This window comes from Gobio gobio (genome assembly GCF_949357685.1).
Source record: "Gobio gobio genome assembly, chromosome: 6".
Taxonomy (NCBI): Eukaryota; Metazoa; Chordata; class Actinopteri; order Cypriniformes; family Gobionidae; genus Gobio; species Gobio gobio.
Window position 1 is genome coordinate 11,423,403 of NC_137102.1, and position 19,336 is coordinate 11,442,738.

The following is a 19,336-nucleotide window of genomic DNA, read 5'->3' on the forward strand; positions in this document are numbered from 1 at the left end:
GCTCGATTTGAGACAGGGGAAAACATATAAGGAGATTAAAAAAAACACTGGATGTATTTTTATCATTATAGGATGGTTGTGTACAGGCACTGCCAACACACATTTCCGTATAATCAACTTGTAAAAGTGCATGTACCATTATATGACCCCTTTAAGAATGAATGGCGTTCTTTGTTCTTTTCTCAAAGAAAAGCTTCACTCCAAGTCTTCCAGAGTTGCGGCCAAAGCGATTCAATAGACCGCTGTTCGCCAGCTTCTTTGTTTAAAAGTAGCACGTGGAATCGCGGCAACTCTGCCGTCATTATGTTAAGCCCGCCCATCGACTCTATACACGATGTGATTGGCCTGACCAGAGTTTGATTTTTCCAGCTCGCACGCCAACGGAGAGTTGCTAGACTACCCTGGCTGCAAATTACAGTAGATTTGCTGCCGCTAGGGTGCGTCTAGATTTATAGGCTACCGATATACTACAAGAGAAATCAAAGTGCAAAACATAATTTTGATCTAAATCAGGCCAAAATGAGGTTTGAAAACAGCTCACCAAAGCTGGTAAACACCTTCAAACTACCATGGTGATTGCATAACTGGTAGGTTTGCCCTGAGGCTCTACCTTGTTTTCTGTGGAAATCTTCTTTAGTTAATTTCTTCTGTTCAGTCCGTTGAGGTCAGATGCAAGTAAAACATGAACATACAGCTGCTTTATAGTACAAAATTAAGTTGTAATTCTAATTGAAAGAGACATTGAAACTGTTTAATACTGTAAAGCTGATTGCTTTGAAGCAATACATTGTATAAAATTATATTAAACATGACCTGACTTGACTGGAATGCTGAATTGTAGAGCTTGTGCAAACATATCTATGATCAGATGCTTTCTTAACTGCTGTTTTCTCACTGCTGTCATTTTTGTTGTTTATTTTGTTATTCAAAGGAAAGTGCGCATTTACATATTCATCTAAACACCACTCTCTGCAGCGTGGGTGGTGTCGGGATGTTCGCTAACAGTATATCGCTGCTCACTTATTTCGAACTTCTTTTTACCTCTAAGTGAAGAATGAAAAAGAACTTCATTGTGAGTTTATCGGGGCCTTAAACCCGAAACCTCCATCATACCCTGCCACGGTTAAAATTGGCTAAGCTACATTTATTTATCTTTTCAGCACTATGGGATATCGCATCCTCTCATGTTCAGCACCAAAGATTCCGTGGGGAGACACTCTAAAGGTACATCTTTTGGTTTGAAATAAGCCTACGTGTGAATATCATGTGTTTAGATGTCACATTTCGGTGCATATTAAAATGTGTTCCTTGTAGGCATTTGTGGTGTAATGGAGTTCCAAGAAACAGGAGCTGTAAAAGAGGAGCCATGTGGACGACAAGTCGAGTACAATGGTTACTGCGCGTAAGGAATATTTTATCATTCAGTGAAATATTTTCTTTCATAAATACAGCAAACCCAGAGATGTTCTTAAATGTTGTGCTCATTTTTAGGTTACATTATAAAGAGTGTCTGGTGGAGCTAATAAACAACAATGCACTGGATCCTGTGGTACTGTTTGATGGTGCAGAGTTGATGGCAGAAATGGGCCGCTGGAAAGTGCCAGTCCCAGACAAACAACCTTTAGAGCCGGATCACCGGTACGAGGACAGACTTCGGCAGGTTAGTGCTTACTGGATTTAAATAATGTATACTATGTAGCAGAGCATGTGAACGAAGCGGAGCAGTGTGACGCTGTATGCAAACGCGCTTCACTCAATCGTTGAAGGCCCAAGCGAACGCTCCACTCATGAACCACTCGTGCTCACCGGTAAAACAACGTTCGCTCAAATTATGCTCCAACATGAAAATTCTCTGTAGGCCTACTGTACTATAGGTGTTGTAGTCATTAAAGAAAATGTATTTAGTTTAATTTTTATGGTTTAATATGAGAAGCTATTTTTTTTAACAGCATGAGTAAAATGGGCTACATCATAAGATGTGCAATATTTTGGGAGGCATGGAGTAGGACAGACATTATGTTTTGTAGAAAGCTTTTCTTTAAAGTGAATTTAGTTTTGTATAAATTTTATCGTAATTTCATTGTTTCATCAACCGATTGCCTGGATTTAATAAATAAGAAGCAAACCAAGAATGTCAGGTGTGGAATGGACTGAAGTGCGCAACAAACGAACCCACTTCCATGTTTCCACGGCCTTTGAATAAGGCTGAAACAATAGCTATGTCTTTCTGTTTTTAATGGATTTCTAGAATAAATGTCTCCATAGAGACAGAGCGCATTTAGGGCATGCCCACACCGGGGGGGAAACAATCCAACGCTCTCCATTGACTTTGTATTGCGAGAAGCGGCCTCCTTGTCATTTTAGACTTATAACAAAAAATAGAACACTGTCTAAAAGCTGATATGTGACAAAAGTGTACAGCAAAGAAGCTAAAGAAACACAGAAGTACGTTTTTATAAGCTGTCGACGCAAAAAAACAAGTGTTTAAGGAAACAAAAGTGGATACAGGCAATAAGATGTGAAGCTTCAGCAGTAAGAATGGGTACATTTTGGGATCCTGACACTACGTGTGCATTTGGTCACTGTTAAGTCAAATATCCAAATGTCAGTTTTATATATTATATTTCCTGTCGCTGATTATGTTCCCCTCTAGTGGGTGTAGTTCTCAGTGTAATATAACATGTCGCACTCTGTCTCAATTGCCTGTATCTACTTTTGTGTCCTTAAACGCTCGTTTTTTGGGTCAACAGCTTATAAAAACTTCTGGGTTTTTGGTTCTGGGATTTTTAGCTTGTTTGCTGTACACCTTGTCACGTGTCAGCTTTTAGAAATTGTTCTGTTTTTTGTTATAAGTCAAAAATGACAAGGAGGCAGCTTCACGCAATACAAAGTCAATGGAGACGGTTTGATTGTTTCCCCCAGGGTGGTCTTCAGAGTATGACGTGTGTCGCTCTGTCTCTATGACCTATTACATTAGGTCTATAGATAGTTATGATATTTTTGGTTTTGGCTTTAAAGCAATATGCTATATTGTATAAAGTGGTATAAATAAACCTGACATGACTGGAGTGCTGAATTGCAGAGCTGGTACAAACATATCCACATCACTATGATCAGACGCTTTCTTTATTACTGGGGTTTTTCTTCCACCGCAGCCATATTTGAGTGTGTTTTTGTTATTGAAAGCGTGCCCCACATATTTAGGATATACATCTAAATGGCACTCTAGGCAGCGTGGACAGTGTTGGATGTTCATTGACAGTATAGCCTACCGGTGCAAAGGTATTTCGAACTTGTTTTACCTTAAAGCAAAGAAAGAACAAGAACTTTGTTGCAAGTACATCACAAAATTAATCTTTGCTAACTCAGTTTCTCCACACTCTCTTTCAGTTAGGTCTCCTTCTTCGTTCTTAACTTTGATGATTACTGCACATGCATGTATAAGTTTCACAACTTAATTAAAACAATTTTTGAACTCCATAAACTTAGATCTATTGGTTATTTCACAGATTCTTGACCCAGCTTATCACAAAGGGCATTCTGGGTTGAGCGAGCCGACCTGAGCGAGCGGAGCAGAATTTTTCAGAAATGCGCTCTCCGCTCCGGAAGGAAATATTCTCACTCTGCTCTCGCTCCACTCCGCTCACATGCTCTGCTATGTAGTAGACCAAAGCATCATTTGTGTAATAATTATATAATAATTATTATATAATATTATATAATATATAATACGGCCATATGGTTTGTTCAAGCCGAAGCTCAGTTCGCCTTACGGGACATAACCGAGGACAACATGAGATACTATTATGTCGTTGAGCGATCAGCATTCTGAAAAATCCCCCAGATCGGGATAAATATTCTAAACTAAAGTAGGGATGCCCCGAATCCAGATTTTTGTGGTTTGACCCAATACCGAATCCTTCTCCCATCCTCAGTCCATTATCACTGTAAACACATTAATGAAGTAAACAACGTCCACAGCAGTATAGGGATGCTCATATTGACTGTTTAACCGTTAACCGAACGTAAGAACTGAGACCGATTTAATACTATCAGTTAAACAGTTTAAAGCTTTTTTTTTTTATTTGTTTGTTTGCTGCGTGGTTAAAGAAAAGTATGCTGCATTAGTTCACTCACGGAGCGCGTCCACACGTGCTCTAACCAGACATATTTCGCAAAATGAAGCAATGGGAAAGAAGAAGCCTTCTGTGTGGACCATTTTGAGTTTTCGACAGAAAGGGCGACGAGGTTCCTTGCAAAATATGCTACGCGATATTAAAATACAGCAGTAGTACGAGCTCCTGACTGGTGGAAAGCAAATGAAAGGCGCTTCCCGAGGCTGGCCACTCTAGCGAGGCGTTATCTCTGTATTCCCGGGGCGTCAGTGCCATCTGAAGCCTTGTTTAACGGTTTTGGTCAAGTTTACTTAAGTAAACATTGTCACATATTTTGTTCTCGCCACTGTTTCCTGATGGTTTATAGAACAATTACGCCGAGTCGCCATCTGTCGTTTCAAAGAAGAGCACAGCACCAGTCAGAGGCTTGCGCTGCGGAGACAGACGAAAGTAGGCTATAAACAAAGCTTGAGAGGGTGTTTTCTGTCAATATGCTCCAGACTAACCCACATCACTTAGATGTTACTTTAAAAAAAAAAAGCACATAGGATTGGCTATTGTTTAGGGTTCTTGCCACCACGGACAAATCGGCATTGCAAATTGAACATGTAGCTTGACTTGAATCGCCTTCTTTTGACTTAAAGTTTTCTGTCAATACGTTTTCTGTTCACAAGTTCCATTTTCACTTTCTCACAGCCTACTGCATTCGAACGGTCCACCTAGTAAACACATTCCCATAATCAATGGTGCCGTTATAACGTTCAACCAGCGGAGCGCGCGTAGTGCAAACCTATGGTTCGGGTTCGGCGGAAAAAAATTATAAAGTTGCAGAAACCAAACCCTGTCAAAAAACCCAATATTTGGCCGAATCTGAACCCGAATCCTGGATTCTGTGCATCCCTACACTAAAGGCATATCTGTTAAAGACTTTCTGTTGATCAGAGACTGAAAGAGCACGTTGTTTGCTCTCTCTGCCTGGCCTCTGAGATTCACGGCCGTCCGAGTTAATGGACCACATGCTAGTGGTGCTCGGTGAGCATAAGCCATGCTTTCTGTTTAAAGAGTTCTTGCAACAATTACCAAAGAACGTTCATAACTTCCTTGCAAATAGTACAGTGACTGTCTACAGGGAACTGGCACAGCTGGCAGATGTGTATCAGGCAGCATCACACAAGTGTACAGCAACTGACTCAGTAGCTGTGTACCCTGTTTTGAGAGCTGCAGCACAGGGTTCAGATGAACGTCTAGCTCGCGCTGCACGGCAGTCAGCCAAACAAGGACTATGTTTCAAAAAGTGCTGTCCTCCCGTGCTTACCTGCTGTTTATCACAGGCTCATTATCTAGCCGACATTTTCTGTGTGATACGGGGGCACAGATTAGCTGGTATACAGGTTGCCTGTATCAACAGTGGACAGACACTTGGGTGAGGTTGGCTTATCACTCGAGGCAGCCAATCGAGGCAAAATATGCACCTATGTGAAGAGGCTAGTACCATTATGCTTCAGTGGACATCGTTTTACATGGGAGTTTGTGTTGGCGAATGTGAGTAGGCCCCTCCTGGGTGCAGACTTCCTGTGCACTAATGGCCTGTTGGTTATTGTAAAAAAATGGTGTTTGGTCACAGCGGAAGGTTTCGATGTCTTATCCAGTTCAAGGAGCACCTTTCCCACGACCACTCTATCCAGCGCATTGAGGGATGACTGTGAGTTCACCAGACTGCTCAGTAACTATCCAAATCTCACTAAACCCACCTTCTCCTCAGCAGTGGCCAGCCATGTATCTCTTATCTCGATTATCATATCTCTACATCAGGGCCGCCGGTTCATGCCGGGCCCGTCGATTAGATCCAGTAAAACTGGCAGTTGCCAAGGCCGAGTTTGCTAACATGGAAAAACTGAGTATAGTGCGACGCTCTAACAATCCTTGGGCTTCACCACTCCACACAATCCCCAAAGCTGATGGCGGTTACCGCCCATGTAGAGATTTTCAGCCCAACTGGTTTGAAAGTGATCCTTATTCGAGGATACCATCAGGTGCCGGTCTTCCATGAGGACATCCCAAAAACAGCAGTGATAACACAGGGCTTGACATTAAAGCTTGTCCGCTTGTCCGGGACAAGTGGATTTTTTGAAGGGGCAAGTGAAAAATTATTTTACTTGCCTGACGGACAAGTATCCTGGTTAAAACATCAAAACAAAAAGTAACTAGGGAATCACCAAAGTGAAATAATGATTCTGCATTCAGTTAGTGTAAGTGGCGATCGATAGTGGATAATATAAAACGAACTGACAAGGCTCGCGCAGAGGAGAAAATCGAAAACAAATGAGCGCCGCTCATACAAAGAAACTCCGTTACCATACAGAGTTAAAATTGTGTAGTTTTTATATTTATAACATATGAGGCAGTTAAGCAACATCACACAAACAAGAGTGTTGTTTTCCTGAATACCATCACGACTGAAAAGGAAGCTGATTTCATACGCCAGTTCCGTAAAAAATTAATTAACATTAAGTCACTTACATTTTAGATGCAATATTGACTGTTTTTGTTCTATTTCAGCAGCTAAAATAGTTCCAAACAAAGATCACAGCAGAACCGTAACGCATCTCACAGCAACAGCGTGTTACGGAATGATTCAGCGTTTGAATGAATCGGTTGAATCAAAGATTCAATGACCTGTTCATAAACGACCGCCAAATTCTTGAATGAATCAGCTCGACTCAATGACTCGCTCATTAAGACGGTCACCTGCTGCCACCTACAGGTGGTTTAGTTTCATCTTTCCAACATTTCTTATTTGTATATACAAAAATGTTTAAAATAATCTCATAACATTATTTAATCTAGGTGTAATTTTTCAGTGTATATGATTTAATTTGATTGGTAACAGCCTATAATGTCTTATTCTAATTTAATTTATAGATAAAATTTAAGAATATAAAAGGAAAGCTGAAGCATATCCTATATTTAATAAGATTATGGAAAAATGCCCTTTATAAAAAGTGCAAATATGCATTTTTAAATATGTCAAAGCTGATTAAACACTGATGAGAACATTGCTTCAGAATAGATTATATTTACAAAAAAAATCCGGACAAGCAAATGTTTTACTCGGACAAGTGAATGACAGATTTACTTGTCCGAAGGACAAGCGTGTGAACAGGCTTAATGTCGAGCCCTGGATAACACCATTTGGACTATTTGATTCGGATGCCTTTCGGACTCAAAAACGCAGCACAAACCTTTCAGCGCATGATGGACTCAATCTTACAAGACCTGTATTTTCTATTTGTGTACTTGGACAACATTTTAGTCGCCAGTGCCTCCAGGAAAGAGCACCTGACTCATCAGCGATTGCTGTTCGTTCGCCTCGGCCAACATGACTTGATAATTAACCTCGCCAAGTGTCAGTTGGGCCTGGCTGCTATCGACTTGGTCGCCGGATCACAGGCAAGGGGGCAGTTCCCCTACCAGACAAAGTTGACGCCGTTACAAAGTTCCCTATTCCCCACACAACCAAAGCACTGCAAGAGTTTTTGGGGATGGTGAATATCTATCACCATTTCATTCCTCGGGCAGCTTAGCTCATGCATCCTTTGTACAGGGCCCTCAAAGGACATAGTCATCTCTGACCAGGTAATCTGTGTATTCTTGCTAAGTCGTTTGCAAAACTCGCCTTAGCACAGGCAACCATGCTGTCTCATCTCATTCCAGATACCCCTTTGTCTATCACTACTGATGCCTCCAGATTGTGCGATGGGTGCTGTACACGAACACCTGGTAGATGGTGTTTGGCAACCTCTTGCATTTTTCAGTAGGCAGCTCTGCCCAAATGAGCAGAAGTACAGCTCTTTTAACAGAGAATTGTTCCCGCTGTACCTGGCAGTAACACACTTTTGCGGCGTAAAGTGAGTGACGTCAGTCAGTGAGTGTGTTGTCAAGCAAGGAGAGCGAGCGGTAGCAGTGTCTGTGAGGGGAAAAAATAGATCACGGCCGGTCTTGGAGCCCGAAACAGGAAAAGTGTAACATCTTATATCAAATTTTTATAACCTATTTAGTCAGAAACAACGTAATTCATTTGATGAATGCTCAAGTCCGATTTTATATATCCTCGAGACTCGAGACTCGAGTCCAAGTACGAGTCATCACTCCGCGAGTCCAAGTCGAGTCACGAGAATGGAGTCTCGAGTCGGACTGGAGTACTCCATCACTGCTTTGTCCAGTTAGCTGACCAGAAATCCGACCCTGAGGTGCAGGCTTACAGAACAGCAATCTCAAGTTTGAAAATACGTCCGCTTTATAGAGGCAGGAGTTACGCTGATGTGTGATGTCTCCAGAGGCCACCCTCGTCCAATGGTACCAGTGCAGTGGAGGCGAGCTGTGTTCGACAAGTCACACCCTGGGTAGAAAGCTTCACAGAAACTGGTTTGCTCACCTTCTCACTATAATGGATCGAACCACTAGGTGGCTGAAAGCAGTACCATTGGCCTCAGCAACAACGGCAGATGTAGCACGGGCCTTCTTCATCGACACTTGGTTTGCACGTTTCGGCACAGATGGGGGACATCTCTTTGGACCTCAATTAAAATCTGAATTGTGGACAGAGGTGGATTGAATCCTAGGTGTGCAGCTTTACCATACTACAGCCTTCCACCCACAGGCCAATGGCCTTTGTGAACGCTTTCATTGCTCTCTCAAAACTGCACTGAGGGCCAGTCTGACGGATGACAGATGGATTGAGCAGCTACCATGGGTCTTGCTGGGCCTGCGAACGGCTCCCAAAGAGGATACAAACTTCCTCGGCAGAGTTAGTGTACGGTCAGACTCTGGCTCCTGAGAGATTTAATTCCAGACTGCACAAAGCCCTGGAGTCTATCTTCTGAATGCTCTGCCCTCTTAAACAGAATCAATACTTTCATATCTGTTCCTACCTCTCAGCATGGACTTAGCTTCGATGCCCAAAGACCCTGTACGATGCCCTGTTTCGAGTTCTTGAGGCTGTAGCCAAAACCTTCCTGGTCGACGTCAGGGGCCATCCAGAACGAGTCACTGTTGATTGGCTTAAACCAGCTCGTGGAGAGCTAGGTCAGCCGATGGTTCCAGCGCTGGCTCCTAGGAGGGGTCGTTCAGCCACCAACAATAGGACACCCCAAGGAGAAATCTCAGACTGTTAAAGAGGTTCAACCTGCTGCAGACTCACATCACTGCACACGTTCAGGGAGACAAGTTTGAGCCCCAAGCAAGCTGATGTTACCAGTGTTAGTGCAGATACAAACAACTCACACATCACTGATCCATTATTCACACATCACCACATAGACATACACATGCATATTTTACACATCCCCTTTAAGAAGTGGGAGAAATAGAGAGTTTTGTTGATGCGTTGTTCTGACGCAGAAGTTGAGAATAAAAATAAAACTGTTTTGGTCACATGCAGAAATCCTGGCTCCGTGTGTTTTTGATAGCTCAAAAAGCTACAGATAATAATAAGATAATTCCTGGTTCTTTAGCTGACATTATTATTGCTTTTCTTTATGTACTTATACACAACTCTGTTAGACGGCCCACACCATACATAAACCGTTTTTATAGAAAACTAACGTACACCATTCAGATGACTTTTCACAAAAACTCAATTTATTTATTAATTTGTAAAACATTTTACATTGGCAACAAACTGCTGAATGCACCTTTAAAATGATGGATAAAAGTGAAGAATTTATTACAATATATTAATAATTTACATATTTTGTTACACATTTATACATTTGTAATTATTTTAATAATGATATATATATATATATATATAATTATGTCATTCTACCTAGCAGTATTTGTTTGCAAATTCTTAAAAGAAATACAAACATACTTACAGTATATACAAGCTCACACTGTGACATGAATAAAACAATGAAATTGTTAGTTGCAATTAAGTCAGTTGACCAAAATTGTATGATTGTGACTCCATATCATATCAAGTGTTGTATGCTCTCAGATCTTAAAAGAGAGGGTGGGTCTGAGCAGGGGTGCAGCTCCTGGATTGAGGACCGCTGCTCCTCCCACACCGTCCCCCTCTTCTCCTCCTGTGGCTGGAGCTCCATGGTACTCCATCTTGAACCGTGCCATGCCTGAGGATTCCCAGCAACTACTGCTGCTGACTGATTGAAGAGCATATCAGAGCACATTGACTTTATATGCAGTTTTGCTGTCACTGTTAACTAACAAATTGAGAAAATCTCTGGATCCAGCCAAATTGTTTTTCAATACATTATGGAGAAAAAAAGAAAATCTTTCTTACCCTTACACAATTTTAATGTAATGTCAGTGGGAAATTATGCCTTAAAATGAGCAGAGCAACCAGCAACGGTGGATTTTTATCCATTTTTACAATATGAACACTGAAGTTTCTGTATCATACTTATAGTCACTATGCGTAACCTTACTTGTTTAAGCTTGTGGCTTTCAAAACTACTCAAGTTCTATAATTGTTGGCTGTGAGTATCTACTCATACTTGTTTTAACTGTTTTATATTAATTTTATATTAAGTCAGCCTACAGTATATGCATTATACTGAGCACAAGTTTGCACTTTTGGCCCCTGTGAAATGGGTATTGGCATGATCTGTAAGAAATGCGAGAGGTTATTTGTTGCAGATATGATTATTTTACGGTGTGAATAACTGTGAATAAAACATTTATTTTCTCACAGTCTAATTTTATTTCCTGTTACAAATGGTGAAACATGGACATTTAAACCAAAGCCTAACAAGTTTTTGTGTGTATTTTCAGCTGCCAGAAATAATTGTGCTGGGTTTTTTTTTTGTATAAGAAGTTTTTCCAAGAAAGCTGGCATTGAAACTGTTTACTCTAGGGAGAAAGTGGCTTTTTGTGTATTATCAGTGAGTCGGTGATTCATTCAGAAACGACAATACTGTGTCCGGAAACCCAAATGCTGATTCTGCTTTGGCGTTGTTTGAAAAAATAAACATATATTGTGTCTCACAGGTAAGTTGCTCATTTGCTTACAGTTTATTGAACTGGTGTATAAAATAAACAAGTAAAAGATATTTAATGGCAATGAATTACACCTTCAGTAGCTAAACGAGGGAACATGTTTATAATCAAACGTTTGCACATTGCGTTAAACAATACATTTTTCACCATTGTGAGACACAAATCATTTACACAACATACAAAAGATGATAAACTGCACTGAATTTAAAATATACTTCAATAACATAGGAGCTTTCTTCAAAATAAGTTTTATTTGATACTAGGGTCCACGGGTGCGTCATCTCTAACAGGTGAAAATGCCTCAATCTCTTTAATGATTCTTTCTCCAATTATGTTGTTATTAGCTGCCACAACTCTTCTAGACATCAGGTCCATCGGTCCACCTAAGAACAAGGGGGAAAACACATCAATCATATTTAAATTCAATAAAACAAAGTCATTTCTAGAAAATATATATATAATATATATTGGAAAAATAAACTACTGGCAAAAAATAGAGAAATGAGATACAGTTTGTGTAAAAATTCTAAATAGTGTTATTGTTATCTAACACTATTTAAAAATTTGTATAAAATATAAAAACTTAAGGAATTTTCACCCAAAAATGAAAATTAGCCCATGATTTACTCGCGCTCAAGCCATCCTAGGTGTAGCTGACATTATTCTTTCAGACGAATACCATCTGAGTTATATTAAAAAAATATCCTGGCTCTTCCAAGCTGTATAATGGCAGGCCAAAATTTGAGGCTACTCCACACGGCTCTGGGGTGTTTATAAAGGCCTTCTGAAGCGAATCGATGGGTTTTTGTAAGAAAAATAACCATATTTAACGCATTATAAAGTCAAATATCTAGCTTCCAGCAGACCACCTTCCATATTCAACTTACGGAAAAAGTGTAACTGACGCGATGTGGCAAGTGTTTTGAACTGCGAGAGGCGTTATTAGGGCTGTGATGGTGGCAGTTTTTTAACACCGCGATATATATATATACATACACACACCTCAATTAAATAAGCTACATTTTGAAAATAACAAATATAAACGAGGCTCAAACATCCATTTAAGCATGCGTGTTTATTTTAGTAGCCTACTTCCGTCCGTGAAACAACATCCTACAACCTGTAAAACATTCAAATAAATATCTAATATAAATAACATAAGAAAGTTAAATATTAGCCTAGTTAAAAAAATATTCGTTTTATATTTCCCCACAGAGGTGCGTCATATGCCGCTTTGTGCTGAAAGGGACACGAGCAGGAAAGAGAGCATCGCTTTTCTAATATCTTCATGTTGTCTCCTGATGTGAAGAGCGAATTTATCTTCCGCAGGGTCAAGAACTTTAGGCTTTGTTTGATTATGCACTGCGAGAGAAAGCTAAACTAAAAATCTCCGGCGTGTATGAAATGCGCTATACATATAAACTTGACGCACCTTAAAGGGTTAGTTCACCCAAAAATGAAAATTCTGTCATCATTGACTCGCCCTCAAGTTGTTCCAAACCTGTATGAGTTTGTTTGTTCTGCTGAACACAAAAGAAGATATTTTGAAGAATGTTTGTAACCAATCAGATAGAGCAACCATTGACTACCATAGTAGGGGGAAAAAATACTATGGTAGTCAATGGTTGCTCTCCCTGCTTTGTTACAGACATTCTTCAAAATTAGTATAATAATCTAATTATTGCCCTTAATCTGAATAAGACAATAATCTGATTAAGGTGTTTACATGAGTTGCTTTTAGAATATTCCGTTCATGTTCCCGTTTTACATGTTATAGAACATAGTTCGATTAATGGCACGTCATTACGTCCCCATGCCACCCGACGGCCAATCATAGCGCGACTTTCGTGGGTCTGTTAAAATCATTAGGCTCAGGCAAACCGCTGTAACTTTAGGCTACCTGCGGGTGTCGCTGTCGGGCAGTGTTCCTTTATAAAAACGAGTGATTTTTATACTTTTTAATGTTTAAATATATATATATATATATAGATATAGATATATATATATATATATATATATATGATATATATATATATATATATATATATATATATATATATATATATATATATATATATATATGATATATATATATATATATATATATATATATATATATATATATATATATATGCTCCGTTGTTTTATTTTTGTAATATTATATGTTGTGTCTTTCAGGTTTTTTTTGAAGAGACACTGCCCCCATCTTGCCTCCTTCTTGACAGTCTACATTTCGAATAATAGCTTTGATTAATGATGAAAATTGAGGTTTCAAAATCGTGATTGTTTCGATTGTTTTTTTCTGCCGTCGAGCCACAGGCGTTCAATGAATGGCCATATGGCTCGCGAGCCTAGAGGTTCCCGAGCGCTGTTGTAAGCAGACAATTATGAATCTGAGATTACAGATACAAACTTATTGTATTTTACTTTTACAATGTACTTTTACATATTACAACACAAAGAAAAAAATATAGAGGAGGCAGTGTCAGAATGAGCAGTCAAGCAAGACACGCACCAACACGTCATGGCAACGACATTTCAAACTGACAGATACGTAAAAGATAAACGGGACATTTGAGCGCCTTGTTACTGTTTTGTACGCGCTGTTATATTAATTATAATTCAAATTCAGTTTTATTTGTCACAATATTATTGATGATTGTTGAGAGGGGCACTTTTGATACATTTTTAAAAAGGGCAGGGGCTCGAGCGAGCTCCCAAAGCCCTCCTCGGCTCTGCACTTGCCTGGTGTGTGTGTGTGTGTGTGTCCTGTCACAAAATGCGACGAAAACTCCTACACGACGACGTTATTAGTTAGATTAAGGTGTATACATGTCTACAATGTACTTCGATAATGCGACTAAAATAGGCATACTCCACATGTCTTAATTCGATTTTTGTTTAATTCGAGTATGGCTTTAACCAGATTAAGGTAATTAGAAATCGCTGTCTACATGGTAGTTTCTTAATCAGAGTATGGTCTTAATCAGATTAATATCGGAGTATTGTTGTCCATGTAAACGTAGTCAGTGATGACAGAATTTTCATTTTTGGGTGAACTATCCCTTTAAGTCTAATAACAAGCACAAACTGTGTTAAATAGAATTTTAAATTAAATGTATCTGTCTTACATCGTTTTCTACTTTACCACAGTAAATGATGTGAATATACTCCTGATTAAAAGCAAACGAAAGGAAGAAACGTTTATAATCCCCTGTGAGAGACGTAAATGAAGATTTGGGGAAAATAAATAAGAGATTCCATGTCCAGTAGAATAAAGTGGAGCAAGCCTATTGTTAAATTCGTGAAAAAACGGATGACCAGATCGCAAAACGCAGGCAAAGCTTAAATTTGGCTCACCTCACAACACCTGCCTCTCTCGTTCGGCATGAATCCATAAGTGGCTACGGTGTAACGTTTAATTGCAAACGTATTTATTTTGTAAATAAAGCTTTGTGCTTCACCCGTGTCATAATATTCACGTAAAACAGCATATTGTCAGGTTTACCGGCACAGCCCTAGGCTTTATACTTTCTACGTTAGTTGAATATTGAAGGTGGTCCACCAGAAGCTAGATATTAGCCAGGACATTGTTTAATATAACTACGATTGTATTCGTCTGAAAGAAGAATGTCATATACACCTAGGATGGCTTGAGGGTGAGTAAATCATGGTATCATTTTCATTTTTGGGTGAACTATCGGTTTTAAGCTTTGAAAAAAACGTAAATGATAAATGTAGCCTTGGCAACTAACAGAAATCAAATAAGTTTAAGTTGAAGCACTGAATTAAAAATAAATGAACGCTAACTAGAACACTCTTTACCTTCAACATCCATGAGAACTCCTCCTGCCTCTGAGACTATGACTGCCGCAGCTGCTACATCCCAACAGTGGATCCCAATCTCATAATAGGCCTCTACACAACCAGATGCCACCAAGCACATGTTGATGGCAGCAGACCCAACACCCCGTATCCTTAGGAAGAACATTTCATTAATATTCAAGAGGTATTTGTTGATGCACATTACAGTTCAATCGTATACACATAAGCTGTGTGTAAGAAACCTGGCACATACCCATGAACTGGCAGACACAAGATCTTCCTCATACTCGAGAAAATCTTATCAACGATTTCAGCATCTCTATTAGAGCCAAACTCTGTAGCGATGATTGACTGGTTAATGTCTGTTATATGATTTGGAAACAATTGGAGAGAATTCAGACGACTGCCAAAAAACGAACACGGAACGTAAGCGGATAAACATGCTCTGGAAGAACGGTTACCTTTTTGGTCCGACACTTGCAGCGGCTGTCCATTGCAAAATGCACCCTTCCCTTTTCGAGCAGTGTACATCTTGTCTTCTATGCAGCTATATACCACACCAAACTCTAACTGCAATAGAAGAACGGTGAGTTTGACAGACACTCTTCCTACTGGATACTTTCAACCTTCCAAAGGCATGATAAATGAGCAAGAAAATTCATTTCCGATTTCGTCTCACCACACAGTTGCGAAGATCCATTACCCGGTGCTGTCACTTTGTTATTTTAAAAGTGCATGTGTAAGCAAATGATGCTTACCGTTTTGTTGACAGCAAAGCCAATGGATATGGCAACAAATGGATACCTGAACAAAGGAAAGCATATTTACTGTAACTCATGTTTGAAAAGTCTCAAAGTATAAGACAAATATGTAACTGATTAGATATATCATGTCTCACTAAGAGTTTCTCATAGTGATAAAATTCATTTAACTTTCTTGAACATATGCCAGTGGGATCCAAAATTGAGGCTACATTGAGAATCTGGGGGTTTAAAATCGCATTTAAACCTGGAAGTAAACTGACATTTTTTAAGATTAAAGGAACACGCCGACTTTTTGGGATTTTAGCTTATTCACCGTATCACCCAGCGTTAGATAAGTCCATACATACCATTCTCATCTCCGTGCATGCCATAACTCTGTCTGACGCACCCACCGCTAGCCTAGCTTAGCACAAAGACTGGAGGTAAACGGCTCCAGCTAGCCTACTGCTCAGGAACTTTGCTGCCGTACCATGGGTGCACAGGAGCAGTACACGATGTAACTATACACATGACATCACAACATGTAACTAGGAAAATGTTGGCGTTATTTAGTCACTTATTGAGCAGTAGGCTAGCTGGAGCCGTTTACCTCCAGTCTTTGTGCTAAGCTAGGCTAGCGGTGGGTGCGTCCGACAGAGTTATGGCACGCACGGAGATGAGAATGGTATGTATGGACTTATCTAACTCTGGGGAATACGGGGAATAAGCTAAAAACCCCAAAAGTCGGTGTGTTCCTTTAAAGGTGCACTATGTAACTCTTCCGTCCACTAGAGGTCGCCTGTCCAAAACAAAGGCGTAGTTTGATGACGCCACGTTTGAGCGCAGAATCTTGGGACATGTGGTCTTCACCTCACAGCCGGTTGAAAAGACCCGGGCAGAAATCATGTTCATGGATGCGATTATTAACGTTACTGTAGTATGAAGCAGAGCAGGACTGAGTGTTGTGGAGCTGAGCAAGGCCGCTGGAGCGATTGATAATGAGAAGAGCAGCGGGACTTTTATTATGACACAGTCGCCGGTGCCACACCGGTTTTCCGGTCATGAGTATGAGGTAACGCAGCTCTGTTTATCATATTAGATACATCTGAGTGTGTTGAAAATGATGTTATGACGTTACTCTGTGCAGATATGATCCAATCGACAGGCGACTCCCTCACACGTCCTGGTTCCTTGGTTAAAATAGCAGTTTCTCACAATTTACAAATAGTTGGAAACATTTAGGATATTGTAAGTACTCAACTGAACAAAATATATAACACTGGCCTAGTGGTTTTTGAATATTTTTCTCAAAAAAAATTACATAGTGCACCTTTAAATTAAAAAAAAAAAAAGTTCTAACTGAAAAATAAGAAATTTTGACTTTGTTTTTCACTCAAATTGTCATGATGATTTGTAATTAAAAATAATCTAAATATGATATTTATTTTTCTTTTCTTTTAATTAATTGTTACATTTTTTTATTAATTTTTTATTTAATTCCACCAGCAGTCTGAGATATTTAAACCCCACTGTATAAAGGCAATTTTATTTACAGCACATTTCATACACAATGGTAATACAAAGTGCTTTACATAGAAAAATAATTAAAATGTTCATAGGAAATAAAAAAAATATAAAACCTGAATCTGAAGTGGAAGAAAATGGAGACAGGTTTGCAATTTTACTACTTACTATCAGTGAATAAAATTTGAATAAATTACCCATGCACAAAGTTAGTGGTCCCATCCACAGGGTCAACAATCCATGTTGGGTTTTCAGTCAAAACACAAGGTTCTCCTGCAGCCACTGACTCTTCGCCAATGAAGCTGAAACAAACAGGAGCAGACACAGGCTATTCTCTTTACTTTAAATCCAATATGCTCTATCTTAGAAATGATAGTGTAAAAGGTCTTCTGGCCCTGTGTTTGCATGAAGGACTCAATACCTGTGCCCAGGAAACTTCTCCTTCACTGACGTAATAATAAGCTGCTCCACATTCTGGTCTGTTTTAGTGACCAGGTCAACAGAAGAGCTTTTACACATGATCTTTAGGTCATTCTGCAAAGCATCCCTCACAATCTGAGGACAACAGAGATAACACGGTTTCAGTACAAGAAAATTACAACAAAAAATGGTATTGTTTAAAAGAACGATGCTATCTCACCTCTCCTGATTTCCTGGCCACAGTCACGGCATGGTCCATAGCATCCTGCCAAAGGTCAGACATTGTGCCTTTATGAAAGACCTCCTTTCTGATTGGATATCAAAACACATTCTCATCAATATCAGATGTATATCGATATGTAATATAAATCAAACCACTGGATAAAAGCTTCATTTTAATACTTTTTTCAGCTTATGTTACTGATTAATTCCATATTTTTACCACTTTTCTGGCAGTCCCTTAATCCCTGCACACACTGTCCCTTATATAGTGTTCTTCCTATAAATAGGCCTCCAACTGGGTCTGACTCTCTTTAAAAGCCTACGAGCCTAGAAAAAAACTTACTACACACTCTTAGAAGAAAAGATTAAATATAGCACCTTGAATTTTATGAATTAAACATACTTCATCATTAGAATAAAATGGAAATAACCAGTTAAACACGAAAGTTTTATATAATCATTTGAGCATTTTTTAACCGTATATAGAATCTTTTTGGCATACATGTTTTACCTGCTGTAAAACCTAAATCAATACTTATATTATCTGTCTTTAATTTAAGCTCCAGTTTGACAGTGGTGGCTAGTAAAAGTGCTTCAGTGTCATTTCCACCACACTCGCAATTTATGTAATTACTATAGAGCCTTTTTACACAATAAATACTAAAATTATGTACACTTGTTTGACTTATCACAATTTAAAATGATATGGAATCATGTTTTGTCATAGATTTTCTTAGTTTAAGATTTTAAATCTGGATATAGGACAAGGGTAAAACATAAAAAGCTTAAATGAGCTGGCAACTAGAAATTCGGTAATGTCTGACTATAGCTACTTGCGCATTTTAAGCATTTTTTTAGTCCATGAAGTGTATGTTTGAGCATACGTGTTCACCCCAAAACGGCAAAACCACAATTCACGATGTAACGTTACATGAGAGATGCGTTTAAGCTCATCCTTAATGAAGATACTGTACAAATCTGTTTCCTTCCATTACTGAGCCATTTATAGTTACGCAAATTATAAACGTCGGTACAAACAATGCATTATGATCTATACGCATATACAACATTTCAAAAATGAACGTGACACAATAACACAATAAGAACACAAAATTCTTACCAATTACCTAAGTGATAAATGAAGACTGCTGTCAGATTGTTGTGTTTCCGGGTTCTTGGAGGAACCGACGAGATAATCCCTAAACAATCGGGTTATTTTCAAATAACTGCCTAGACATTTAGTACAATGAAATATCCTACTTCTTCTTTTATATAGATAAAAACTGTACGTTTAAATGTTCGGTTTAGCACGTACGTGCTTCAAATACAATACTTTTCTTAAGTTATTGATGCGCATGCGCCGTGTGCCTTACTTTCAGGATCCTGATTACAGCAACTGCCTGACCCTTTAACCCGGGCATGTTTCTCTGTAGAATTTGCTATTTTTACAAACAAATAGAGAGAAAACAG

At 39.1% G+C, this 19,336-nt stretch overlaps 2 protein-coding genes across 4 annotated transcripts in view; one reads left to right on the top strand and one right to left on the bottom strand.

Annotated features, from left to right (window-relative positions):
• Positions 1-10,821, top strand: part of LOC307127801 (uncharacterized protein) — a 30,314-nt gene extending 19,493 nt beyond the window's left edge. For both annotated transcript variants that reach the window (XM_079819239.1, XM_079819240.1), the window contains exons 18-21: positions 1,161-1,224; positions 1,315-1,402; positions 1,492-1,660; positions 10,114-10,821. In XM_079819239.1, the coding sequence (XP_079675365.1) occupies positions 1,161-1,224; positions 1,315-1,402; positions 1,492-1,660; positions 10,114-10,284 (492 nt within the window). In that variant the 3' untranslated portion in view covers positions 10,285-10,821. The remainder of the gene's footprint in view (positions 1-1,160; positions 1,225-1,314; positions 1,403-1,491; positions 1,661-10,113) is intronic.
• Positions 10,821-19,260, bottom strand: impa1 (inositol monophosphatase 1). 2 transcript variants are annotated; one of them, XM_079819242.1, is made up of 9 exons: positions 18,994-19,260; positions 17,865-17,952; positions 17,646-17,779; positions 17,422-17,526; positions 15,716-15,761; positions 15,419-15,527; positions 15,211-15,319; positions 14,958-15,109; positions 10,821-11,515 (listed from the first exon to the last, which is right to left on the bottom strand). In XM_079819242.1, exons 2-9 carry the CDS (start codon positions 17,925-17,927, stop codon positions 11,382-11,384), a joined length of 852 nt encoding a protein of 283 aa, XP_079675368.1. In that variant the 5' UTR covers positions 17,928-17,952; positions 18,994-19,260; the 3' UTR covers positions 10,821-11,381. The 2 variants fall into 2 exon arrangements, with proteins under 2 accessions (XP_079675368.1, XP_079675369.1); XM_079819243.1 differs by having other exon boundaries at positions 18,987-19,260.
• Positions 19,261-19,336: the final 76 nt, after the last annotated feature.